Source organism: Strigops habroptila, chromosome 1, assembly GCF_004027225.2.
Source record: "Strigops habroptila isolate Jane chromosome 1, bStrHab1.2.pri, whole genome shotgun sequence".
Taxonomy (NCBI): Eukaryota; Metazoa; Chordata; class Aves; order Psittaciformes; family Psittacidae; genus Strigops; species Strigops habroptila.
In genome coordinates, this window is record NC_044277.2 from 65,624,809 (window position 1) to 65,652,184 (window position 27,376).

General features: G+C 39.4%; 2 protein-coding genes across 2 annotated transcripts in view; both read left to right on the top strand.

Annotated features, from left to right (window-relative positions):
- Window positions 1-10,713, top strand: part of LPCAT1 (lysophosphatidylcholine acyltransferase 1) — an 81,140-nt gene extending 70,427 nt beyond the window's left edge. Inside the window, exon 15 of the transcript XR_003995123.1 lies at window positions 7,369-10,713. The gene's annotated coding sequence lies outside the window, so the exon portion shown is untranslated. The remainder of the gene's footprint in view (window positions 1-7,368) is intronic.
- Window positions 73-27,376, top strand: CLPTM1L (CLPTM1 like). Its single transcript, XM_030512606.1, has 17 exons — window positions 73-364; window positions 1,165-1,265; window positions 3,212-3,401; window positions 4,614-4,756; window positions 6,746-6,824; window positions 10,720-10,837; window positions 12,051-12,145; window positions 12,763-12,847; window positions 14,516-14,619; window positions 16,665-16,730; window positions 17,828-17,878; window positions 18,533-18,615; window positions 20,292-20,326; window positions 20,653-20,708; window positions 20,792-20,836; window positions 23,879-23,994; window positions 25,249-27,376. Exons 1-17 carry the CDS (start codon window positions 179-181, stop codon window positions 25,331-25,333), a joined length of 1,638 nt encoding a protein of 545 aa, XP_030368466.1. The 5' UTR covers window positions 73-178; the 3' UTR covers window positions 25,334-27,376.

The following is a 27,376-nucleotide window of genomic DNA, read 5'->3' on the forward strand; positions in this document are numbered from 1 at the left end:
CAGCCGGTTGCTACGCGGCGGGTCGGCGCTTCCTCCCGCGCGCGGCGGAAGTGACGAGCGGGCGGGCGGCCGGGGCGTGGCGGTTGTGTGCGTGTGGGATGCGCGACCGGCGGCGGTGGCGGCGGGGCGGCCCGGCTGATCCCCAGCGGAGCGGGGCGGGGGGGGCGCGGCCGCCGCCATGCTGAGCCGCAGCTCGTTCACCAGCCTGGTGGTGGGGGTGTTCGCCGTGTACGTGGCGCACACGTGCTGGGTCATGTACGGCATCGTCTACACGCGGCCCTGCCCCGCGGCGGCGGCGGCGGTGGGGGGGGGCGGCGCGGCAGGCTGCGTGTGGCCCTACCTGGCGCGGAGGCCCAAGCTGCAGGTGAGCGCAGCGCGGCGGGCAGTGGGTTGAGCGGCGGGGGTGGGAGCAGACCCCGCCGCTGAGGGAGGCGGCCGGAGCCCGCGATGGGCCCTGACCCCTCAGCGCAGCCCGGGCCCCAGTCCCGCTGTGGGAGGGCAGGAGCGGCGGTGCCTGCCCGGGGCTGTCTCCTCCGTACCCGCTCGCGGGTGCGGGAAGCGCGGCGTGACTCGGCTGACAGCTGCGGTCACACGTGGGTCCGACCCCCGAGTGCCGCGGCTGTCGAGGGGTGAAGGGGAGCAGAAAGCGGGGAGCGCAGTGCCCTGCCCTGCCCTGCCCTGTGGGTAACGCCCGTGGCTGAAGCACGAGCGGGATGGAAGCGTGTTTCTGTGTGTTTGTTTCGTGTATTTGCTGGTACATGCACTAAGTGGAGCAGCCTTGCTGCAGAAATGGCTCGGCTTCCGTAGAGAGCTTTGATTTCAACTTCAAGAATCCGATCTAGCGGAAGGTGTCCCTGCCCATGGCAGGGGGTTGGATCTGATGGGCTTTAAGGTCCCTTTCAGCTCAAACCATTCTGTGATTCTAGGTCATCCTGTTAGAATACGTTCAGTGGCTGTGTTACAATGTGTTCCTGCTGCCAAAAGGAAGGAAGGGATAGCAGGAAGCTGTGTTACAGTCTTTTTGAGTACATTTTTTTTTTCTTTCCCAGTGTATGTAGCCATCATGTGACTGGGGAAATGGTGAAGATCCATATTCTAAGTGCACCAGTGCATGAATTCAACATTTCCATGCTCTGATTTCTCTGTGCTGTGTTTTGATTTCAGCTAAGCGTGTACACTACCACACGATCAAACATTGGTGCTGAGAGTGATATAGATCTGGTTTTGAACGTGGAGGATTTTGATATTGAGTCCAAATTCGAAAGGTAGGTATCCAAACTCCGAGATCTTTGTTTAATTCTGAAGTATGTGTTCTAACTGGTAGTTAGAGTACATACTGAGTGTGCATAAAGCAAGGTAGACTGTTGAATGAGTAGAGTTGTTTTTGCATTTTTTGGGGGGAGGAGGGGTAAAAGCTATTTTTGCATGCTGTACAGGCTATTCAGTTCCCACTTGTTTCATAAAGTAATACCCATATTTGCCATGTTAAGGCAGGAAAGGTGTTAGCTGGATTTCAGCCTTAGAGTTGAGGACGAAGTGGTGCTGTTAATAAAAACAGTATTTTTCCCTTTAATTAAATGTTCTAGAATATTTAATGCCTTAAGCATTGGTAGAGTGATGGAAACGATGTGGGAAGTTCACCTGGCACTGAGGGATAGGCCCCTAAACAAATTTTTCTCACACTGAAATCATCTCGTAGTTGCAAGAAACCAAGCTTGCAAACCAAAGCTATACTGGTAAATACAGAAATGCTTGTTTCTGTCCTGTAGATTTTACAAGTCTTGAATGCTGTCCTGTGTCATCTATGTTAATTTTCAGATTCCTCTCCAAACATCCATCTCACTAGCTGTGCTAGGTCAGTAATGTACGTGTGATGTGCTGAACTGAAGTGTTGGTTACTTTGGAGCAGTGAGCTGTTTCAGCCAGAGACACAAACGTTTTACAAAAAATGTGCTTTGCTTATAATAGTAAAAATGACTTTCCATTGTGAAAATCTAAGTCAAAGTGCCGGGAACCTGGAAACGCTTTAGACTTTCCTCTAATAACATGTGTAGCCAGTCTGCTACATACACACTGTTTTGTTCTTGATAGCTCTGGCTTCAGACCTGAAATAGAACTTAGAAGTCAAACAGTGTTCTCTTTTCCTTGTGTTTTAGCAACATGCTTTTCTGTAACTGTTTCAGTGCTGATAACCATAGAAGTAAACCTTTGTTTTCTGTTAGGTTTGGGTTTCAAGATCTTCTGAAGGGATGTTGGTGCTGAGATGGAATAAGATTGTGCCCTTATACAAATTTCTGAGTATAACACTGCCTCTATACAGTTAAAATGATTAGAACTACTGGTTTTGTGCTTCATATTTGCTGCCTCACTTTTGGTTTGGTTTCTTGTTTTGTTTAAAATAGTCGCCTTATTCTTGACTCTCTTGTCACAGAGTCTTTCTCCCAGGTTCTTTCACATTCTGCATTTTCTATAATTGAAGAACATGATCTGCAGTTTAGGTCATATTAAACTTTGTCAGACTTGAAAATATAAAAGCTGTTTTACTGACATAGTCTGCTAAGCCATTGAAAGTATTCAGAGCAAAACAAGCCCAGCAAATTCGCAGGAATAGGGGAGGCAATATGCAAGGTTGCCAATAGAGTGATGTCTTGGCTAACACAAGGGGAGTGACTTCATGGGGGTCCAGTCTAGAGTTCTGGCTTGGCATGCCATAGCTGAGAAGATATTAATGCAAAGTGCTTAGCAAAACTTTGTGATTTTCTTTTTAAACTTTGTATCATGTATACGATCTGTGATACGTATTCGACACATGGAAGGCTGTTTTCTACAAGTGCTGTGGTAATTTTGGCCCTATGACCTATTGGCAGGGGAAAACAACAAAAAGAACTGGTGATACAGTCCTGTGTTGTTAGGGCAATGAAAGTATGAATTGGACAAAGATTACACTATCTGAAGATAATAGTATAACTTTGGAAATGCAAATATTGATACATACTGGAGTATATAAGTTGATATCATCCAGCCATGGCTCATTATGGCATATTCGCCCTAATTGTTCTGTGCCAGGCAAGTCAAATGTCTTCCTTTTTCTGGTATGTTCTCAACCTTTTTTTGCTTGCCTCTGGAACATCTTCAGTGATCCTTACATGTAACAGATAAATATTTCAGTATATGCTATGTCATCTCATAACGTATTTATTTTGTATTTTAGGACAGTGAATGTCTCTGTACCAAAGAAAACCCGAAATAATGGTACATTATATGCATATATATTTCTTCATCATTCTGGCGTTTTGCCTTGGCATGATGGTAAGCAGGTGCATATAGTAAGCCCTCTGACCACATACATGGTCCCTAAACCAGAAGAGATTAATTTGCTCACTGGAGAATCAGCCACACAGGTAGGTGGTTTTTTCCCATCTATAGATGAACAATTGCAAAGAAAGAATTTCGTATATAGACACTTCTAGCGTTAGCATTTGCTGTGCTTGCATCTTCACGGCAGTAATGATATTAGGAAAAAAACCCATACTCCTCTTCTTGATTATCAGCTTGTATGCAAACGGTAGAGCACTCAGCACAATAGAGGTAAAGCTCTCTATAACATTGGCTGCTATTAAAACACTTTGCTAGTTAACATTAATTACTTCTTTAATGATTCATTGCTTTCTGTAGAAATACTGTATTGTTCTGTAACAGTGAGATGCTGCTTTTTATAGTGAACTGGATTCATGTGAAATAATATGCTTTGCTTTTATAAAACAGAGATATGAACCTGAGTTTGATATTGGTGAGTGACTAATGTCAAAGTGCTGCTTTTTCTTTAGGATTTTCTTACTTTTCCAGAAAATAAGATAGTATCCTTTGACAAATGCTATGATTACTCATTGGGGGTGTGAAATGTATAGTCTTATTTAATTAAATACTTGTGAATGGCTTTTGTGTCTCATATTAAGTGGAGCTTGAGAATTTCACTCTGTTCTTCTTTGGAATCAGAAATATACCTGTAGCCACGAGTGGTGTTTCTGAATCCTGTCAGAATAAAGTTGAAAATTAGCTGAGGCTACAGAACAACACTAAAAGTCAGAACAGTTGGTGTTCATCCAAAGGAAAGCAAGCAGAATGGCTTGGGGATAAGCATCTCCTGAAAGCTAAAGCCATACTTAGTTTCAGCACTTGCCTTTGGAAACTCAGAAGTTCAGAACAAATGGTCTGATACTTTTACTCCCCAAAATTAATATGCCTGATCATTCATGTCATTTTGCCTCTTTTAAAGTAATATCTAATTACCCTACAGTCCTTCCAAAGTGACTTTCTCTGAGTAGTATCCACATTCCTGAGATACTAATCAGCTGAATATTCATTGTTGATGAACAAGGCTATGAATGAGCACCAAAAGATTTTCAGTGTTAGATTGTGGTGGGCCTTTACAACCCGTTCTGCTGTATTTGAGCAAAATACTTGATCTGGTCAAAATTAAGGTGAAGTGTTTCATAGTGGCGCTTCTGTTTTATGATATAGTTAATGACTCCACAATTTCTGTGAGTTACAATATAATCCTATTCTAATTTCTGTATCGCTTAGCAGTATGTATGTTTATTCTATTTTTCAAGCAAATTGAAGCAGAAAAACAGACCAACGCTCTAGATGAACCTGTCTCTCACTGGAGGTCAAGATTAACCTTAAACATCATGGCAGAAGATTTTGTGTTTGATGGATCATCCCTCCCTGCTGATGTTCACCGTTACATGAAGATGTAAGTGTTTGACTTCATTTCACTAGGTTTGTTATTATAAACATACTGCATATTTCTTACAAAATCCTCTCTGGCCTCTCTTAGTAGTAAATTTGTGTTTAAATTGGCACTTGGAAGACAAGAACAGGTACTCTTAATGCTTGCATTTCAGTAGTGACAATTAGTAATATATTATGGACTAGAAAACCTTATTGGAGGTATCTTGTTGCTGGGCAGCTCAGAGATCAGAATACTTTTTTTATGGAGCTATCATAGTAAGACAAATAGAACTACAAAGATACAGGTAAAATGTAAACAAGTAAAAAAGCAGACTTCATTGACTTCACCCCCTTGTTCTCAAATCATACTTCTGGCCTTTAAAGCAATTAAGTGTCCCTTGGTCTTTCTAGTTATCCTTCACCTGCAAAGTAACTCTACAAACTGCAAGTGCTGAAAAGGCACAGCTGTTCTCCTGTGACATCTATCTTCTCCCTTTATGATTGGCTTTATTTTACTTTGACAGTGTGTGTTCCTACGTTATGCTATCTTCTCAAGTAAATACTAAAAAGCGAGGGTAGGTTTTTAGGTCACTAAGTGCAGGCAGTAGCTTCTGTTCACAGCTTGCTTAAATTACTTCCAGTGTTAACCATATAAATGGTGCTGTGTTGGCTTGTGCTGCTGAATGTTGATGTCTTTCTCTACAAATATCCTGTTAAAGCCAGAAGCAGTTGCTTAATCAGCAGATCCTGGTGTTCTGGGATAGCTTCCCAGCCAGAATAGATAAACATAGTAACTCATAAGATAGGCCCATAACAAGAATGGGTTGAGCTGGGGTTAATGAACAAGGGTACTTTTTTCTGGTCATGTTTGTATAGGCATGAGTGCTGTTTTGTCATTGCATTATGCTGGAAATAGTTTGGATGTGAAATAGCCTGCTGCAATTCCACTAGCAGTAGCTTCAATTGTAGTTACTATACAGATATCTGAACCTCTTCAGTTAACTAACCAAGCAGTATTTCTGAGCCTTGATGTAGTACTTTTCTGTATTACTGTTGCCCATTGTATATTTAGTATCCAGTCTTTTACCATGCACAGAGATTTCTTTCTTTTGTCAACAACTAAAATTCAACTTTCAGGCTTTAAAAAGCTCCATTATGCCAGTTCCATAGACTTTTAGTGAGAACATCACAGAGTCGATAACTGCCTTTCTAGTGAAGAACTTTAAGAATTAGTCTCTCTGGGGGCATTAGGCTAAATACTTTTCTTAGATACTGACAAAGCAATTGCATATAGGTCATCATTTTCTAAATAACTTTCCAGGGGTCAATTTTGTAGAGGAACCAAGGGCTGTGAAGTTTCTATTATTATCATGCAGGTTGGTGAGGTGATAGAGCAATCCAAAGAAGAGTTCTGTTGAGAAGGCAGACATTTCTGCTCCTTGTGCAGCAGGAGTATCTAGCCCTCCTGTGCTATCGAGTTCCTAGTCCCATGCTAGCAAGAGCACATGCTGTTGCTGACCTGATGGATGTTTCTGGGGGTGCACAGGCATCCGGGAGATGGTGAGGAATTGTCATTGTTGCAGTAGGAGAGGGATACTTGAGACAAAGGATAGAAATATATGGTAGTAAACTTCAGCACATTTCTCTTTAACAAGCTTTTTAATTTCCTTTACTCTTGGTCATGCAACAGCTTCAGCATCATCACAACCAATTTCATTTGTCCTTTTTTTTTTTTTTGCTTATTCTGTCTTTCTACAGAAGAGTAAAAGCAAACTTTTTGTAAAAGGAGAAATATGACCTGCCTAACTTTTTTACTACAGACATTTCTCAATGAAAGACTCTAGGCCAGTGGCTTCTTTGTTGCTGGGTGTTAAAAGAAACTGTGCCTGAAAAGATGGTGGGAAATATCTACATGGGTAGAGCTGAAAGTAATGAATGAGTGCTAATTTGAATAAAAGTAGTTTTCTTTTTAGATCACTACAGTCATAAAATCCATGTTTAAACATCCTAGGGTTCAGTTGGGGAAGACAGTGCATTACCTTCCAATATTATTTATTGATCAGCTAAGCAACAGAGTGAAAGATTTGATGGTGAGTAATAGCATACCTTTAATTACATTTAACAGTTTTAACAGTAATATTCGATGTTGTTTTAATTAAGATTTTGTCATAGGTTTTTTGCAATAATGAAAAAGTATAAATTCACAGAAGTTTTCTAGAAAACGACTGTTTAAGTTAATGTGGTCAACTGGTAACTACAGAGACTGGATCTGGGTTTTGAGACTCCCCTCTGGCAGAAGTATCTGCCAAACGCTCCCTTCTATTCCACCAAAAGATACTTAGATTCCATTGCTTCTGCCTTTTGGGTGAATGTAGAGGACATCACTGCAGCACCAGCTGTGGTGGGAGCAGTCTCATGAGCAATTTGACTCCCTGAGCTGAAGAAGTTGTGTCAGCATCCCAGAGTGGCTTCTGGTATCTTCTGAGCTTACTGAACACAGCTTATACTGGCACTACACTGAGATAAATCAGTAACTATTCTCTTATCTCCAAAAAAGTCATTCGTAGTTAAATTTTCTGTGGTGTTCTCTATCATGTTAGAGTAACGTGAGCACCTGAAGGCTTGGTGTTGCAGTACATTCAGTGATTTTGTGCGCTCAAACAAATCAGGACTTAGAAACTTCAATAATGGAATTACAGAAGGATGATGTGGATGAGATTTCTGGAGGCTGCTAGTCCAGTGCCCCGGCTCAGGGTAGGGTCATCTAGAGCAGGCTGTTCGGCACCGTCTTCAGTTGGGTTTTGGATATATGCCCAAGGATGGAGATGCCATAGCCTCTCTGGGCAACCTGAGGTGAGTTTTCAGTCACCCCTGCAGTTAAAAAAATAGTGTGTTTTATACATTTAAATAGAGTTTTCTGTATTCAGGTTTTTTCCAGCTCTTCTCTTGTGGGAAATCATGCAGTTCCTTTACTACAAGTTACACATGGCAATCCCCTGCATCTAAATCATGGTCATCTTAGCAGTTCTTAGTTAAGCCCTGCAGTTCTCAGTTGCACTGACTGGAATTTAGCAGAATTTCTGAGAACAGAAGTCTTGGGGAATGTCTCAAAACTGTTAAATGAGTATGTCTGGATTCAGTATCTTCTAGATGGGAGCCTTGGTAGATGTAAACTTCCTGTAGACCTTCTAAATTGACTTTCCAATTTATTAACTTTAGCTCAGACAAAAGAATTTGTTACTTAGTGTTGGGGGTTGGGGAGAATCTTCTTTAAGAACTTGTATCCCCTCCACCCCAATGTTGTTTGGCAAAATAAACTCCCGAGCATTTGTTACAAATCTTAGTAGCAGATATTTTTGTCCAGTATTCCTTTAGATATGCTTTTGTGATGTTTTTATCAACGGTCATTGTCCTTTGTTTTAAGTTTTTTGCCACAGCTCATTCAGTTCAGTACATTCATATGAGCTTCTAACTGGGCATGTACCCTGTTTACAAATAAACTCAGCATTCTCATGTTCTTAATAACATCCCTGCAGTTGTCATGCATGCCACGGTTAATGCTATTGTAACTCACTGCCTTAAAGTTGTTACAGATCCTGAGAAGTGCTGCAAAGACTGTTCCATCAATGCTAGCAAATTTATGCTTCAGCACTGGCTTACGTGACTTCTCAGTAGTGACCTCCCAAACTGCTCTCAAGCCCTACAGAAAGAGGGGTCTAATAGTATGGATATTGTGAGATAGTGAGGGGTAAGTGAAGAGCAGGAAAGAATAAGGGAAGGTGATAGAGCTTTTGTGGAGCAAGGTCAGCATTTGGCTGTAAGTCGGAGCATGAACTCTGATATGCCCGACCTACAGTCGTGGAGCTGAAGATGCATTTTCCCGGCTTGTGCTAGGCTGTGTATATTTTGAAGTGGCTATTACTTTGACAAAGACGTAGGTCTTCTGTGGTAAGTACTGTAGTATAGAGGTTGTCTGTTCCTCATGTTCTTAATTGTTCTTGCCAGTGTTGGGGGTGAGTGGATTGTACATGGTTCTGATGTAATAAAAAGAAAACTTTAAAATTCGTATCACTGAACTTGCTTTGTTTACACACTGTTTTGTAGTACTGATAGAGTGCTAGAAGTAATATGTGGTGTTCTGAGGCCATACTTCAAGCGTAGGTTGTATTGTAGAGGTTTGGCAACGTCCTAGTTTTCAAAGGCTTTGCAACCATTACACTCAACTAAGTTGTGAGGCAGACTTGTGGACTTTTAATTGTTCACTGAGAAAGACTTTGTTCTTCTAATCTTTCTATCTTCATTTAATTTGATTTTTGTGTTGAAGAATTCCTATCTCTGTCTTGTATTGAAATCTCATTTTGTCCCTACGCTGCCCCTAACTCCTTAGTAGTGCTTTGTCTGTATAGAGAGCACTTGCTATTTACCCATGCCTTTGCAAAATTTTTGTTTCCTGTCTGTTCTGCACAGATAAAATGTATTTTCCTTCACTCTCAGAAATGGTACTGCTGTCTTTGATAGGCTGAGAAATTGGAATGGGGATGGGCTGATTACAGGCATCCTTTAAAAAGGAGAAGCCTGGAAGATGTTTATGTAGCTTTTGGTAAACAGCTGTAGAATCTTGCCAGCATTCTCTGTCCTCATTTCTAACCTTGCTGGTTTCACTCTGGTTGGTTTGTTTTTCCTTTTTTTCAGAGTTCAGTGATCCCTGGCACCATTCTAGTTTCTCAAGCTTTCTTCCTGCTGTATTTATAAAACTTTCTCAGCTTCCCTTTTTCTCCCTTGCATGTGTACATATTCTACCACTGTCTGAAAAGCTCTCAGGGTCTCAAGAGTGGTGAGGTTGAGAATTGTTTGTCCTTACTGGAGGAAAGCGTGAATGGGAGAGTGAACGTAAGCCCCACTTCACACCTGACTGATAAACAAAGAGGCTAAAATTGTGTTCTGTAACATAAAAATCAGAAGCAGCCCATTCGTCTCACATAGGTGTCAGCTAAGTAATTACTGTAGAAACAGATCTGGTGTAGAGTAGCAGTTCTGAGGTGGGAATTATGATTGGGTAGTAGTCAGGAGCTGGCAGTGACAGATATTGAAGTGTTGCAAAGAGTACCTGCCTGCCTGCCTGTAGTCTTCAGCTGTCCTTGCAAGTTTAGAACATACTGCCTGAGCTTGTACCTAGGTAGTTGCAGAGAATTCTGACATCTGTGAGGACAATTTTCTTTTGCTTGTTTTAAACCTTTTTAAGAGACAGTTAACTATCATGCAGGAGCTGAGGCAATTTAAAATTCTAACCCCCCAGCTTAAGGGGATGCCAGGTAGTTCTCATCATCACTGAAGTGTAGATGATACAGTAGAACTCGGTGAATTTTATTTCTCTTAGAGCAGAAAGGAAGATTTCTGTGACACCCCATATCCACAAGTTCATAAGCAGGGTAGCTTGCTTAGCTTTAGCTGTGGTTCTTTCACCAATCCGAGCAAGTAGCGTCATCTTGCTTCCCCACCTTTTGTTTTGATCTGAATTGTAACTTCAGTTTCTCTCAAAACCAGCCTCAATTTAGTAAGGTTCCAACTGTGGCCTTTGGGATGTGATTTTTCTTTTTTTAATCTTCTATCTTAGGTAATCTTAGCTTACATGTTCAGAGAAGAACTGTCAAAAGGGAGAATTTCTTTGAGCACACTTTTCCCACTTGAGCAGAGGTAATGTTATGTAAACATCTCAGAGGCATTTGTATACAGTAACAGTGAGGTTGCTATAAGAACTTGAACAGAATAAACAGCTAATTTAACATTTCTTGGGAAAAAAAAAAACCCTAAAGACTTCAAGCACAGTACAGAAGTCTTAGATCTTACTCCCTGTCAGAAACCAAAGTGACATCTTAAAATTGTGTACTTCAATCCGCGTGATATAATCACTTTGCAACAATGAATGGAAATAATTGTTGCCATTTTTCTTCTATTAAAAATGAAACTATATCTTTTGAAATCCAGGTTATAAATCGTTCAACAACAGAGCTACCTCTTACAGTGTCATATGATAAAATATCTCTTGGAAAACTCCGATTTTGGATCCACATGCAGGATGCTGTGTACTCTCTCCAACAATTTGGTATGTTTTTTATTTAATGAGTATAGGCAAAAAAACCCCAAACAACCCCTCAATAGTTTTCTTGTAAGTACATACATGACACTTAACTTTCTTCTGGTTAGCTGATGAAAAGGTTTAATGCAACAAGTCTTAGGTTGTTTTACCTGAAGGTAAAGATGCAAGTAAAATGTTGACATGTGGTAGGAAATACAGGGGTGAATTAACCATTTAAAAAAATAAATTTTATTTGGGTAGCACTACTGTAAAAGCATCAGAGACAAAAATAGAGGAGAGAATTTTCACCATGGGTTTCCCGTGTCATCCACGGAACAGAAAAGCTGGATTGGTGTTACATACGCTTTGCTATAAGCTATAAAACAGCTGGTCACTGTAGACATAAACCTTCAGTGAAATACAGGCAGCCACAGCAAAGTCTGTGGGCTCAAGGTTAGCATGAAGAAGGAATCTTGGTTCTGATCATAACTGCTTCTGACCCTTCAGAAGTGGCTGGCCTCTCACTTTGGCTCAGCTACAAATTTATAAGGTAATTCAGATAAACTGGCGGCTTCACATGCATGAAACTATTGAATTCTGTGTTTCGCTTAAATGCAGTGGAGCAAGTGTACACTTTTACATTGAACTTAATATGCTCTATGTTGGTGATGGCATAGCCAAGCTTTTACTGTCTTTAAATGTCTGTTCCACTGTTTCTTGTGAGTCTAATCATCATCCTTAAAAATCTGCATCTTATTTTCAGGGTTATCTTTGCTGACTTAGCTTTCTCTCACTAGACCGTAGTTAGCTTCTTTATGCCAGAGTAAGGAACTACATTGTATTTGAACTGGTGTTGATGTATATGAATATAGGATTCTTTCCAATCCTCTCTTTCTAAGCTCTTCAGACAGTAATTGAACTTCTTTTCAGGCCAAGAGATCTTAAAAGCTGCTGTGCTGTATTATTTTAATGATGCTTAAATCCTTAAAATTCTTAAAACATGTTAAAGGCACATCAGTCTACTTGTAACTGATGGGTTTTGCTTAAGGCAAGCCAAATAATTCACCAAGATACAGATAGACTTGGGTTTTATCAATAAAGCTGCCATCATGTTTTAGATTTATGTTTCCTTAACAGAACATAGGCAGGTGACATAGGATTTCTTTCATACTTGACTCTAGCATAATAGCAATTAACTGTCTGGTACTTCTTCTATAATTATTTGGTGTTTTTCTCTTAGGGTTTTCAGAAAAGGATGCAGATGAAGTAAAAGGAATTTTTGTTGATACTAACCTGTACTTTCTGGCTTTGACATTCTTCGTAGCAGCATTCCATGTAAGTGGAGAAACTTTGTTATTAGAAATTACAACTGTTCTAGGAAATAGTAATTTCAGTAGAGTAATGGAAGTGGTTTCTGGTGCAAGTCAGCTGTATTTCCAGTACAAAATTAATACAAAAATCTCAAGTAAGACAGAAACTTGAGATAACTAGATAGAAACTAACAATCTTGACTGAAATATAAAACATTTAACTCTTTTCTTAGTTATAGTTGAACTAAAGCCCCTAGAATTAATATACCTGTCAACATAGGTTCAACTTTCCTTCAGTTATCCAAGGTTTACTACTGCAGTGGCATAGCAGGGACACCAACAGCAGGAGTTGAGTCTGATTTCTAATCCCTGGAGAAATTTAGATCAGCACAACGCAGTGCTAGTACTCCAGTATTTGGAATTTATCCTGTCATTTTGCACTGCTTTTAGAGCTTGGGCTTCTAAAAGAGTTTTTCTATTTAGCTTTTATTCATTATGCTGGATTTTTATTTCTGAAGCCTCTAAACCTTTTTTGAATGGTTTTTCTTGAATTCCATCTTAAATGCATTTTTAACAGTTCAGCTGGCAGTCTCTAGTAAGGGCATATTTCAAGCAAATGAGTATGTTTCTTGCTATTTGCAGCTTCTCTTTGATTTCCTTGCATTCAAAAATGATATCAGTTTTTGGAAGAAAAAGAGGAGCATGATTGGGATGTCTACAAAAGCAGGTATGGGCTAGAATGTGAAATCATGTGCTGTGTGATACGTACTTTGTGTTTTAAGTCTTGCTTTAAGTTGACACTTTGCAGATTCGCCAAGATGGTAAAATAAGATGTTTTTGTTTATGAAAACAGAATGGTTCTGCCTTTGTTAGCATTGTGCTCAAGTATCACCTCCTCTTAGGTGCTTGTGTCACTTCCAAGGTTTGACTGTCTTGCAGTTGAGAATTAGTTTAGTATTAGGTCAGTTGCCTTATTTCCCTTGCTGAAGGAACAGGAAAATACTTTGAGAAAAGAATGAGGACCAGAAAAAGTCCTGTGAGTGGAGAGAGTGTGCTGTCATGGGTAATGCTGTCCTGCAAGTCCCATGTAGATAACTACAGGTTCCAGAATATTTGAGGGAGGGAAAATGCTGTAGTGTAACACTGTTGTTTGATTTGGGCTTTTACATAAATAGGAGCAGTAGAAGGTCCTCAGGTGGAAGAGCATGGGAGGGTTGAGTTGACGTGGGTGTAGGACAGATGAGAGAAACATAGTAGTCTGATAGTCCGCCAAGCCTTCCTGGGGACAGATGAAGGTAGTAGCCAGCCCTGGACACTGGAGGTTTAACATGCCACTTCCCAGCCTTGTTTATTGTACTGATACTGCTTGGTTTTCTAATAGATTTTTCCATTCTGATTATAAACCAGAATCATAAACCAGGAGTCTTTTGACCTCTTAATCTATCCCTAATTCGATCAGATTTACAGACTGATTGAAACATGTGAGGAATATCAATATCAGGAAAAACAAATTGGCATTCTAAATTATGATGAACAGCAACGTGGTTTTCTCGTGGAGAATCCGCTTATCATCTTTATCACAGTGCACTTGTTTTTGCAAGGCATTTGCACTGCTGTTGGCATACGTATGCCAAAAAGTTAGTAAAAATTCAAAGCGAAAAGTGAGTAAAGTCAAATTGGAGACTGAGTGACAAAGGGGTTTTTTAACCTTACTACCAAAGGATCAGTCTTTGGTCTCCAGTTAATTGATGATTCCTTCCTCTCTTAAGCAAGCCTTTGTCACCTTTCTGCCTGTATTTCTTTCTTGCCCTGAGGGAGAAGTGTCATAGGCTATTGCTCTGGAATGGTACAGCGTAATTGTTGATGTCCGAGTGTCTTGTAGCTCTTCTCTCTTTCTGTCCTTGCTCTGGGAGATAGATATTTGAATCTAAGAATTAGTTGGTAGACACTTAAAAGCATGCAAGGTTTTGCAAAACCTGAAAAATAACCCCAAAATATAGTTTTTAACATTTACAAGCATTGTTAGTTGCATGAGTTTCAAAGGCTGACATTACATTACCTCACAGCCTCTCAGCTTCCTTGAGACAAGATTCATGAACATAGTTCGGAGTAGTACTGATATATTGCTGAATTGCTGCAGTACAGCACTTTCCTTAAATATTCCCATTTCATCTTTTGTGATAAAGATTTCATAAAATACCTTTGTTCCTTATTTGGCTGCAGTTATGTAGATCACTGGCTGTTTCTAGGACCACTCGATGTATCAAGGTATATATAGAAGTTTATGCTTAAACTGTGCAAGGTGGAATTGTAGTAAATAGGCCAACAAAATTCTGTTATCTCAGCTGTTCATTTAAATATTAATAAGCCTTTAATTTTCATTGTTTCTCTCTAGTGCTTTGGCGGTGCTTTAGTACTGTGGTAATATTTCTCTTCCTTTTGGATGAACAAACAAGTTTATTGGTACTGATCCCAGCAGGCATTGGTGCAGTGATTGAGGTGAGTTCTTAAAGCTATAGAACCAAATACCAGTATTTGCAGCAATTTCCATAAGAATGCTAAACTAGCTACTGGTAAAATACTGCTGTAGTATGCTGTCTGCACCATTGTTTAACTGGCTTTCAGTGGTGGTGGAGATTGTATCCCTTTATAACTAAACTGGAAGTATCATTTTTCTCTGGGATGATCCAGCTGGTATTGTGGTAACCAAACAGAAAACTATGCTGAAGTTCCTTCCTATCGCATTATCTGATAGGCATCTTGACCAGGCATGTATAACCATGTCTAGAAGCCTTCATGGAAACATTTGTCAAAGAGCAGGCTGTGTGCCATCAGGCACTGCTGCAGGTCTGCAGCGTTCTCTCCAGCTGCGTCTGAGGTGCCTGGAGAAGCAGGAGACTGCTGGCTGTCTTCATTATTCCAGAACAACATGTTCAGTCAGTGGGCTGCAGGTACTGCTTAGAAGCCTGCTTGATGTGTAGTAAAGCACCAAGTCAGCAGTAGTAGGAAGGGGAGATCTCTCTATCTAGCAGTGCTTGCAGATCTACTTCTCTGTATTTAAAATAAGTTCAGGGCTTTCACATGGAATTTTCAAATACACATCTGTTATAGTTGTAGATTATCCCTGTGGAAACAAAACAGCTCAGAATTTGTAGTTAGTGATTAAATAGTTGAATGCAAAGTCACAAAGTGATCCTTAAGTTTCAGTTTATTGTATAAGAGAGATTAAGCTTTTGTGAAAACTATGAAGAGCGGTGTCCTAAATAGTACCATTTCATTGACTGTAACATTATTTTTCAGTAGGTTGAGATTTTTAAGTCTGGTGAGGTTCAGATCTCATTTGGTGATTATGCCTGTCTGAGATTGTTCTTCAAGCTGCCCAAAGATCTGTTAAATAGATCTCGCTGAGATCCGTGGTTCCTATGACTGTTTGGCTCTTATCATCTTTCTTATGCACCTTATTTTCCAGTATGTTGCTTTTGGATTGCAGGCTGAGGGAACTGGGTTGAAAAGATTATATAGGAACACTGTGTGGGACCCTTAAACTGAAGGGAAATGTTCTGTAGATTCTGTTGAAGTAACATTCTCTCCTCTCGAGTGATGGTGAGATAACATGGTTGTCTCAAGGTGAAAATGAACATATGGACCATAGATCTCAAGGGAATGTGTCTGCTGGGAAGAGCTTTTTCACAACTTGTTCTTAAGTCCTGTTTCTCATGTAGTACTAATAGTGACATTGCTTCTGTAACAGTAATTTTTTCACTTACGTCAAAGATGACAGGAAAGGATCATCTTTACCATATTCCCTTTTTTGTTTGGAATATATGATGAGTGAGAAGAGAACATTGGTGTATCTAAAGTTAAACAAACCTTGTCCACAAAAAGCTTCATGGAGCATAGCTCTCCTGGTGTGCTTACTGCATTGTCTAAGTTGTTGAATCTGTATAGATGGGTACATGAGTACTCATGTGGGTGGGTACAGAACTGAGCCTTCGGCTACATTAGGGTCAAGCTGTTACAGCTGTACAGTAAGTAGCCAGACTTACAGTGAATCAGTGAATTCACCGACTTTTGCTTGTAGCCCACTACTGAAATGTAATGACCCTGTAGGTGCCCGCTTAATCACTGTTGAGAGTTCTGGGACACCTTCATCTTGCAGACCCCAGCTGACCTCAGAGGTACATGAAAACTTGCTTGGCAGGTGGTTACTGGAGAATGCCTGGCCTGGGGTGCATGCTGGTGCTGAGAGCAGCAGTCCCCACGTAAGCACTGCAATCCAGGTATCCTGGAAGGACTACATTATTGCACTTGAAGTGCATCGGCTGAGTCTTAATAGTGCAGGCTCCCAGTGTTGTACTTATCCGGTGACAGAGCATTTGGTTTGAAGAGACACAGACAGTGTACTGCAATCTGGCTGTTGCTGCTTTATGCAATGGATGCTTAAAGTAGACGTTCTGGGGTCTTGATTCGAATTGTTTAAATGCTGCATAAGACATTCCTTTGGATAATCTTTTATGTGCACATTTTGTTTTCACTTATCACAGCTCTGGAAAGTGAAGAAGGCTTTGAAAATGACAATCAAGTGGCAAGGCTTGAGGCCCAGAATTCAGGTATAGTAGACATTGGCCTGTTCGTTATTACATTCTTGAGTTGTCCATCTGTTTCCAGATTAATGTGCAACTTGGCTTTTAGTGAAATGAAGATGAAAAAAAAAACCAAACCTAAAAGGTTTCCTATATATATCTTCTCTTTATAAATAGCTTAATCCAAAAGCTAGATAAGCATTTTCAAACTTACAAATTTGTTTGAGTTCTGTAGAAGAAAAAGCTATATTAAGGTGTGAGAAACTTCAGAACCCCTCTGCCAGTCCTAGATGTTAACAGGTGGGTGGGAGTGTGCTCCTGCCACTGTGTTGGAAAAGCATTCTTAACTGACATTGGGATTTGACATAAGACACTGAATTTCGACGAAGCTGCAGGTATAACTTCTCCATTGTGGAACTAGTAGATGTGGTGACATATTCTGGGGACAGGACTGTCTTTGATAAATCCTCTGGGCAAAAATTAACGCCTGAGACTTTGCAGGAGAGGCAGTGGCAGCAGTGATTGAAATGAACTTTTTTGGTTTTTTAATATGAGTGTTATCTTTTTAAAGTCAAGTCCACATTGAAAGTTTCTCTTGTTCATAAGAGAAACAGTTGTTGAACCTTCAGTGTTTACCTCACAGAGAGTACTGAGTTTTGTGGTGCTTGAAGTCAATGCATCTTGAGTGGCTGATAGCTCTGGTTGTTCCTTTGTCAGTATTCAAAGAACTTTGTTGAAGCAGTTACAATTTCTGGAGATGTGGAGATAATCCCTAACTGACCTCTTCACGCATGAAAATGGTTATGGTTTTTAATAATGGTTTCCTGTATCTGCCAAATTCTTAGTGACTTGACTCTGCTCTCACAACAACATTTTCCTAAGCAAAGAATTCCTGAGTGTTTTGTGTGAAGGGAAAAAATTAAACTTTTGCCTACCCTGTGTTCAGCAGGCTGCACAGGACACTTGCATGACTCTTGTATAAAAGCTTTATAAAAGCTTTGAACTGTTACCTACCTTAACGACCAAGCAGTTTAGTTTGCAGTTTAAATCTCTGCTTAGGGAGTTGCATAGCAAGTACTTTTCCTTCCAGTTCTGACTTGATTATACTTTTTTATGTATTGCAGTTTGGAACATACAATGACTCCGAAAAGAAAACTGAGGAGTATGATACCCAGGTAGGAAGGAATCCTGTGACTTCTGATCTATAAAGTCTATATGAGCAGCCTGCTGAATGACTTGTTTCACTCTTTTTGTTGCTACAAGTGTATTTTCCGTGTTGTCGTAGTTGTCAAGTGGATTATCATCATGTGGATGATCACATAGTGAAGATTCATTCTGATAAGTTATGAAAAGAAACAGTGAAAGAGGTTTTTTTGTTAGCTGAGCCTGGCTGAAACATTTCTCTGAGAAGCAGAATTGCAAATTACTTATCTGAAGAGAAATATCTTACAGGGTTACCATTCTCAACTTTGAAAATTGGTATCTGTACTCATTATTTAGACTGGAAGAATGTTCATGTGCTTTCTGATTTCTGAAAGGAGTTGAATATTGGTGGAAACATTGGTGTTAAGTAGAGAGCTACTCTTAGGCTCTGATGTTCGTGCTACCTCTCGGTGCCTATGCTCTAAGGTGCTTGCTTATCTGAATTGGGCATGGAATTTTCACCACCTTCTCTAGAATTGGAAGCATACTGGAAATAACAGCAGACATTTAGGAATAGGAAGAGATTTTCAGGAGGAAAAAAAAATGTGGCTGTCTTCCTGATAATGCCATGAAAAGTCTGCAGTACATAAAATGTGAACTAACAAACTATTTTCCTTGTCTATTAGGCTATGAAATACTTGTCATATTTGCTCTATCCACTGTGTATCGGAGGTGCAGGTTACTCCTTGCTGAATGTCAAATACAAAAGGTATTGTAAATTTATAGCTGATCTTATATAGAATTGAAACATTCCCCTTTTTTTTTGTATATTAATTAATTGGAGGTGATGGGTTATGGACATCAGTTAGTTTGATTCAGGAGCCAGGAACCAGAATAAATTGTCAGTCAGAAGAGGAGGAAGAAAGCTGCCATTGATGTTCAGAGAACTGATAAGATGACAAAACAGATGAGAGGAGTTCAGTGGTTGAACCTGTCCAATAACAGAGAGAAGCAAAAACTGTCCCAGAATTATTTGCTCCAACAAGAGGTTCCTCTGTTCTTAAATATGGTAGCTGGGATGGCAAGTGACCAAAAGTATTTTTAAGAAAGGACTGTATTCCTTTAGAGCTATGGACTTACTGCAACATACTGATCCTTCACAAGAGCTGAAGACTCAATATTTCATGAAAAGGTGAAACTCTTGTCCACTTTCACTCAAAATAATATCTAGTTCATTTTGTACTGGGGACATGCAAACAAGTATGCAGCCGTGAGACTTGGTTATAGAAAAAAATCTGCAAATGTAAGCATGGTGACGGCCATGCAGACATATTTTTGGGTTCTTTTTATAGTCTTTAGGCCCAGAAGGAAAGGGAGGGAGAGCAAAGAGTAGCTTAAAATAACATCAGAAAGAACTACTGTTGCTGTACACGAGCTGTAGCACTTGTACTAGAAACTGGGTCAGTTCTGGGCTATTAGAAAAATAGTTTCTTTTAAAAAGGTTCTAGTCTTAGAAAGGAGCTAAAAAAATATGCAGCACTTAAATCCTGCTTTTCTCCAAAATTCTTGAGTTTATTCAGTACTGCAGAATACTGTACGCCAGGGGTTCTCTGAGCTCTAGCTGAAGAGAGTGAACCCAGTTCATATCGTAGAATTTTTGTTATTGTTAAATCTGTAAGAAAACGTGGCTGAATAAAAATCTCCAGAGTGGATTATCTTTTAATCTTGCAGGCATTTTCTGATGCATTCTTTAGATGCTTGTGGATTAGTGAAGTGCTCCTACAGCTGCAGTGTTGCTATTAACATGTCACTAACATGGCAGTGCAAGTTTAATTTTAAATTATGTAACCTGAGCATCACAGTTCTTGGCTGTTCTTATAATCGCAAGTGGAAGTATGGAATTTGACTGCTATCTGTTATGTTGCTAAGATTATGCTCCATTGAACATTCATTGAACAACATTTGGTGTAAGGAGGGAAAAATGTAGATTCCTTGCAGTAACTTTTTAAGTGTTTACTATAGTAGTTTGCTGTGAAGGGTATTTGTTGTTTGAAATTTGAGAAGTCATTACAGTGCCATATTAAGTGTCTCTTTAGTATTTAGAATACAGTGTTATCCTTAAAAGTCTGTCAGGGTTCAGTGTGCAGTTTGGGTGCACGATGTCAGTTTGGGTGCAGAAGTCTTAGAATGTTCTGAAAAAGTATAAAAGCAGGTGATAAATCTCTCCAAACTTCTTGTGTGGTCTGATAGGCATCCTTCACTTGAACTACTTTCTCTGGAGCCTTTCCTAATCAAAGGTAGATGCGAGTTACTTAGTTCTTGCATTAAGTAATTCACAACATAGCCAATTCTTGCGTAGTCAGCATGCAGTCATGTAGAGGATGCATTACAGGTATCTATTTTTGAATGAGGTGACAAAATAACCGGACTGTCTTCTGTTTGTAGCTGGTACTCCTGGTTGATTAACAGTTTTGTCAATGGTGAGTCACTTCTTACGTTGTTTTTGGGGGTTTGGGGGAGGGGGTTGGGGTTTTTTTCCTATTCATATATCTTCAAGTGGAGACTAAGACTCTGAAGTAGAAAATTAACAACCATCAGCTGTAATACAGAGCAATAACTTGACTGTAGGTTTCAAAATGATCACAGTGGTTGAGAAAGGGAGAAGAATCAACCCAAAGGGAGCAAAGGATTAGGTGTACCTTCTCTCTTTAGGAAAATGAGTGTAAATCTGTAATTGTGAAAGTATAGTTGTGTGATGTACTTCTGTTGTGCATTTGTCTGTAAGTTTTCTATATTTTATCTTCAGGAGTGTATGCTTTTGGATTCCTGTTTATGCTGCCCCAGCTGTTTGTAAACTACAAGGTAAGGTTGAAAAGTGATAAAAACTACTTTTCTTGTCTCTTCTTCCAGACTTTATTACAACCTGGTTTTTTTTTCTTTCCTAGATGAAATCTGTTGCACACTTGCCATGGAAGGCTTTCACATACAAAGTAAGTAAAGCTCTAATTTAAAGATTGGTTCAGTCATTTTGGAAATAATCTTCTGCAAAAAACAGCTTAGTAATATTTAGCTAAGGCTGACAGTGCTTTTTTTCTTTAAGAACTAGACTTGTTTGAAACTGTCCTTTGGAAAAAAAAAAAAAGAAACATTGATTTCCATTTTTCATAATGACTTCCACATACGGAGAATACTTGTATCCTAGTTTTGATGGTAATACTGGTTTTTATATTGTCAACTGTCTTGTGTGGGTGTAAGTGTTGGTCTTGCCTATAAATTAATCAGTTCAATTTAATGCGTTATTTCAGTTGGAGTGAGATTATATTAACAAAGGATAGTTCTTAAGAAACAGATAGGACCACCAGGAGACCTTATTTTGGCAGCTTTCAGGAGCTGCCAAAGACTGAAGTAACGTACACACTGTTCTGTGCTGGGGTGGTAATGAGGAGCTGCTGGGCAGTGCAGTGACCAATGTGTGGTGGGTTGTCACATGGCAGAAGAGGGGTGGCTGCATGTCCCCACTGCCTAGACTGCCCTTGTAGGAAATAATGCAGTGCGGTAGCAGAGCTGAGCACCAGACCTTGGAGGAGGGGAAGATGAGTTTATTTCAAAACAAAATCACCTTACTAACCCTTTGATACCTGCATACCCATGAGCACCCACTGTCTGTCCGAGTGGTTTGTAGAATATTCAAGCACCAAGATGGATGTACCCAAGTATCCCAGTCAGGATTCTTTGCGCTGATATGGAGGACAAGGGATACCCACTGCTGAGTTCCTGTATCTCCTATGTTCTTCCTCAGTCAGCAAGTACATGCTAGTTTTGTTCTTGTACCCCTAAAGAGCTGACAGTGTTTTGACTCCATCTTTTTCTGCCTCTCTGAGTCATTAGGGTTTCTGTAGTGTCCTTTGCTTCCCTAGTCATTGTGTCCTGAGAAACCCTGGCTGGATGTGTTGGGATCATCAAGACCTTGATGCCATCAACACTTGCCCTTTTATTCTTCTGCTTCCGCTCATAAATGCTTTCATTTATTTTTCCTTTGTGCTGATGTATTACAAGTCTCCAGAACATCAGTACTTCAAAAGAAACTGTTAAAAACTGCTCAAGACACAGTGTGCAATTCTGAACAGGTGATCTGGGACAAAAGAACTAAAATCTCAAAAATTTGAAGTGCCTTTCATAGCTTTTCCATTTGAGCCTACAGCAATAGCCCAACGTTCTGCTGCCTTAATATTTTTAAGGAATCGGGAGCATCTAAGAAAACAGATTGAAATATAGCTGCTAGCAGAATAGCAACTAAACAGTGTTTGATACGGAAATATAGTAAAAAATAAAAAGAAAACCCACTATGTAGTGTTTCTGACATGTACTAGGCAAATCAGCATGTTTCTTAATAGAGGGGAGTAAGAGGTATATTGGTGAAGTAATTTCACTTCAACCACAAAATACAATAACTGAGCAGAGACATCAACAGTTAAAGAGACAACAGAGGGCGAGTATCAAAGCAAGTAACCTTTAAAGCAGTAGAATTCTCTTGCTGAATAGCCTTTTCTTACACAGCATTTATGGTTCCTGTTAAGATGCCAGAAGCTACCCACAAGCCACAAAGGCTTGTGTGTACGTAGAAAGAAGCATATGGTGCTTTCAATTGTGTTTAACTTACTGGGCTTTGGAAGGGGTAATTTACTTTTTCCTGGCAGATATCTGAAGTTGTTTGCTCTCTTCTGCACTTTGAAGAGTGAAAAGAACAGTCTGAGGTCTTATCTGTGACTGTTGGTTTAGGGAGCTTTTGGATTTTTTCCTTAATTTGAACTCTCCTGTTTTGGAAGACCTTGGCAAAAACAAAGGTTAACTTTACAGTTTCTGTAGTCTTTACGTTTATGCCCTTTATAGTTTTCTAAGGGGTACCTTCAAATGAGATAATCTCGGCAGAAAACTAGCTAGTTAAATACTATTAGATGGGCTACCTCGATGCATTCAGTTTCAGTGGCTTATGAGGACTGCCTCCATGCCTGAAGGATGGAGCTTTTTCTTCCTTTCATCGCTGTAGAATCATGCACTTGGGTGTTGACTTGGAAAGGCTGCCTTTTCCAACTTGCCAAGGCTTTTTTTTGTTGGTGTTGTTCCATGACAAACCTTTGCACAGGCTTGAGAAGTGCTGTCCATGTTCTTTGATCACTTTGGATTGATGGATTTGTTTTGACTTGCTGGAAAGAGTTTTCCTGTTGTAATTAATCAGAACTCTATCCTGCCCAACACCCGCATTTCCTACTGATGTTTTGTTTCATCGTATAAACATTGGTTCATTTTGAAGAGTGAGTCCTTCTTTGCTTAAAGAATACATAATTTTCCCCCTTATGGTATGGATTAATGTACAACTGGCTAAATATTGAAAGGAGAAGCCATGATACTGACTCAGTTTGTTCACTCAACAATGAATATTCTTTGCTGGATTTGTTTCCTGCTGTCTTTAGTGAGCTGAAACAGTTTATTGCACCATATGAGTACTAGAGCTGGTGCACTGTAAGAGTTGATTTATAGTCCTCCCTTTAGGCTAGAGCCAGATCAAGAGGAGCTGCCTTTCTGTTTACTTTCTTTATCTTCTCTGACAAAATATTGTTGCCTTTGCATGCTTGCAGCCTGTCTGCATCAGTGGATGTCTGGGAATTTAAACTTTCTCTCTCAGGAAAAAGTAGTGAGGAAATACTTTATTATTGCTTCAGAAACAGAACCTATAGTAGGCCTAGTTGAGTGGTGTAGAAAATTATGTTTCAAATAAAGAATGGATGATTTTTGCTTGTAACTGTGATAGTGTGATCTGTAGTAGACAGTATGGTCTTTGTTTTAAAAAGGCACTTTAAAGTTTGCATTAATTAGTTTTTCAGCAAAACCCTTGGGTATTGTTATAAATATGGAAGTAGTCTGTGTTCCTACTGAAAAATACAGTTCTAGGAAGCCTGTTTCCTGCAGTTCTGTATGACAGATGACTTCCTTTCTTCACAGCCAACTGAAGTAAAATTTTTGTTCATTTGTAGGCATTCAACACCTTTATTGATGATATATTTGCTTTTATCATCACTATGCCAACATCTCACAGGCTGGCGTGCTTTAGAGATGATGTGGTGTTCCTGGTCTATCTTTACCAAAGATGGTATGCCTTTCTTTAATACTTGTCAAAGTTTTTACAGTGCTGTGGGTGGTTGCACTCTTATTGCTATAAAGAACTATAAAATCATTTGGGATAGACTTCAAAAAGAATTTTTATACTATAGTAATATATAGTAGGGTCTGGATAATGGTAGTTGTGTATATGCCTAGTGAAGGGAATGATGAGTAGGAGATCCTGAAAAGGAGATCTCAATACAAATGGGGAGCAAAGGTGCTTTCTCGTAACTGACAGTAACCCTGGACCCTTTTTAGCATGCTAAGAGAGTAAACAAGAAATTCCTCTTCTCTCAGCACTCAGAGTTTTTGTCAGTTGCCTCTTCTCCCTTCCCAAAACAGCACTCATCCCTTTCAGCAGATAGTTTTGCATTTGAAAGTTACCAGAAAAATTAACTTGAGACCTGAAGTAAGGTGAAGGAGAGCAATTCTTAAGCTTGTATTCACAAACCCATTGCTGAGGGCCTACATGTCTACATACGCTCAGGATCTGAGGCATGCTTCCCAAGCTGCTCTGCAAGGCACTAGCGAAGGATGTTTTCTGATGAGGAAAAAGCCCTGCTCTGCTTTCCTCTTTATCTAGTTTCCAAACACGAGTTATCAGATTCTCTTGTAAGTCAAGTGTCTGGTGAGTTTCAGATTCTTCAACTAACTAAAAGCAGATGGGGAAGAAGGCTATATGCAGTAATCATTGAAATATTGTTTGTAAGTGAAGCTACAGAAAGCGTATTCTTGTTCCTAAGAATAAATATTTATATGTGGAGCAAACAAGAATTTTAGGCCAAGTTCTCGTTATACCACACTATATGGATTAATTAACCATTAATACTAAATGTGGACTTCAGGTTTGAGTTTCTACGATCACACAGAAGTGTAATAAAATAGATCCCCTTCCCAGGTATTTTTCTAGAAGATAAGAGCTCAACAACTTCTCAGCCAGTGGTTGGGTGCTGGGTTTAAGTTTGACAGGTATCCTTGTCTGCTTGAGAATTACTCCAGCCAAGATTTAGAGGAGCTCATACATCTCTTAAGAGGCCCTGGTATGAGACAACTGGTTAAGTCTTAATGTGAAGAAGCTGATGTGTCTGCACCTAATCTTTAATACTGTTGGGCGGTTTGCCACAAACGGGAATAGAGGCTATGCTGAGAAAGAAATTCACTTTTAAAATTAAGTGGCACAGAACTGCATAATTCCTTCAGGTATCAGACAATATTGTAACTACTCATTTGTTTTTTCTGTCAGGCTTTATCCTGTGGATAAGAGCAGAGTGAATGAGTATGGAGAATCTTATGAAGAAAAGCCAAAAAAAAAAGCTCATAGAGAATAACTAAGAATTGAAGAAGATTCTGACCCCTGGACTCTTACTGGCTTCATGTATTATCTGGTCTTAAGGAAGGAAAAACTTATTTAATAAGAGTATTTTTAAAGCTTACGACAGAACTACATGGACAATACATCTTCTATATTGCCAAAATCTAGTTTTGATATCCTCCTATTTCAAGATCCTCTTTTGTCCTCACAAGGTCCACAGTCTGCCAGATGTTATTAAATAAACTCCCTGCATTTAAACTTCTCTTCGGTGAAAGCCTGAGTGTCCTGACCATTGTAATTAGTACTCAAATCTATGTTTTTGAGACAACTCACTCAAAAGCAAAAGTGCGGTGCTCATGCCACTAGGCTATGAAAGAGAAAAAAGCCAGTGTGTTGCAGCAGAATCGAGCATTGTTGCCAGACTGGAGGCTGTCAAACATAAAATGTATAATATTGGACTACATGATAATTACAAATCATTCTCATTTTGATAATGGAGACAATTGGAATTCTAGAAATCATGATTAAAGTTGTTTGTGGGCATTTACCCTCATAGCTTAAAAAACGTTGGAAATATAGGATGAGACAGACAGGGTTGTTGAAATTCAAATTTCGCCACGTTCTTAGCCCACAATATGGCAGAAGGTTTCAGTTGTCTTAAATTGAATGAAAATGTGGGGGAAAAAAAAAAAAAACCTAAAAAAACCCCCAACCTGTAACATGATTTCTTTCAATATGTATTCAAGTTTATGAGGTTGACAGACCACCTGATTTCTTGGCATAGCAGGTATTCATATAATGCAAATCATTGTTATGTGCTAGGAAAGTCTCTTAATGCATCTCAAATTCTTCATCATGTGGTGAGCCAGTGATCTCTGTCATGTTTCAAAGGGTCTTTCCCTGCCCCATTCTACTTATAAGATGAAACACACATCATTCAAGTGGAATAATCGTTAAATACAACACAGGTTCAACAACCTACCTGGACACAGAAGAAAAAAACAGCCTGGTGAAGAATAAGTATCTTCCTTTCACACAATTTAAAGTCCATATTCCATGGCACAGTTCATTAAGGCAGGTATTTTGATTTGTTTCTTTCCAATTAGTAGAAATAATCAGGTTGAATTATTACAGCAAAATTCAAACTACACAGCTGTATCTAGAAACCATGGTTCTAGATTGTTAAAGGCCAGTTTCTTAGTGAAACAGAATGCATTCCTTTCAGTAGCAAATAAAATGCAATTAAAAAAATTCTGAAAGGCAGAATTCTAGTTTCCAGTTCCAGTTTTGCTTTGGTCTGTAAGTTTATAAATTAACCCAAATGATTCTGAAGTTTCTGTATTGAATTGCATGCTGTTTGTGCACGGCTGTGTAACTCCAATTTGTCATTGATTGAAAATATTAATTGAATAACCTTGCAGAGCATAGATCTCCTCCTATAGTCTGCAACTACTTTATGAAGTCTATTGTATTCGGTTCTGATACTGAAGAAGTCTGAACGTATAAATACTTGGGTCCCCAAAAGATACAGACATGTGCCTAACTTCTTTTCTCACAGACTGCAGTCTTTCTTATACTGCTTACATGCTACTGGCAATGGAAAGGAGTCTTGAAGTGAATGTTTAACTCATGTTTCTGTTAAGGTCTCTTTACACTGTCGATTGTAACTAAGGAGGACTGTTGATTTTAGCATTAAACGTAAATAAGTCTATGCAAAACTGGAGTTGCATTTGCTGTATCTTGTACCTGGTTTGGTTGGAAGGAGCTCGCTCTTGGCTGTTATGCAAACTAATTTGGGACTCCCATTTCATCATAAGAGTTAACTGTGTGTGAAAATTTTTCCTGATAAAAATAATGCACATATCACATCCCCTTTTTCATTTCAAAACAACCAAGTCACTGGTTCTTCTAGAGCAGCTTCTGAAAGTGCAGAATACCATATTCAGGCTTTTTTGATGCTTCTCATTTCTGTATGTAGCTGTTGAAAAAATCATTCTTGCACCTTTATATACTGTGAGTTTATTGCTCTTCTGTTTTGTATTTCTGATGACAATGACCT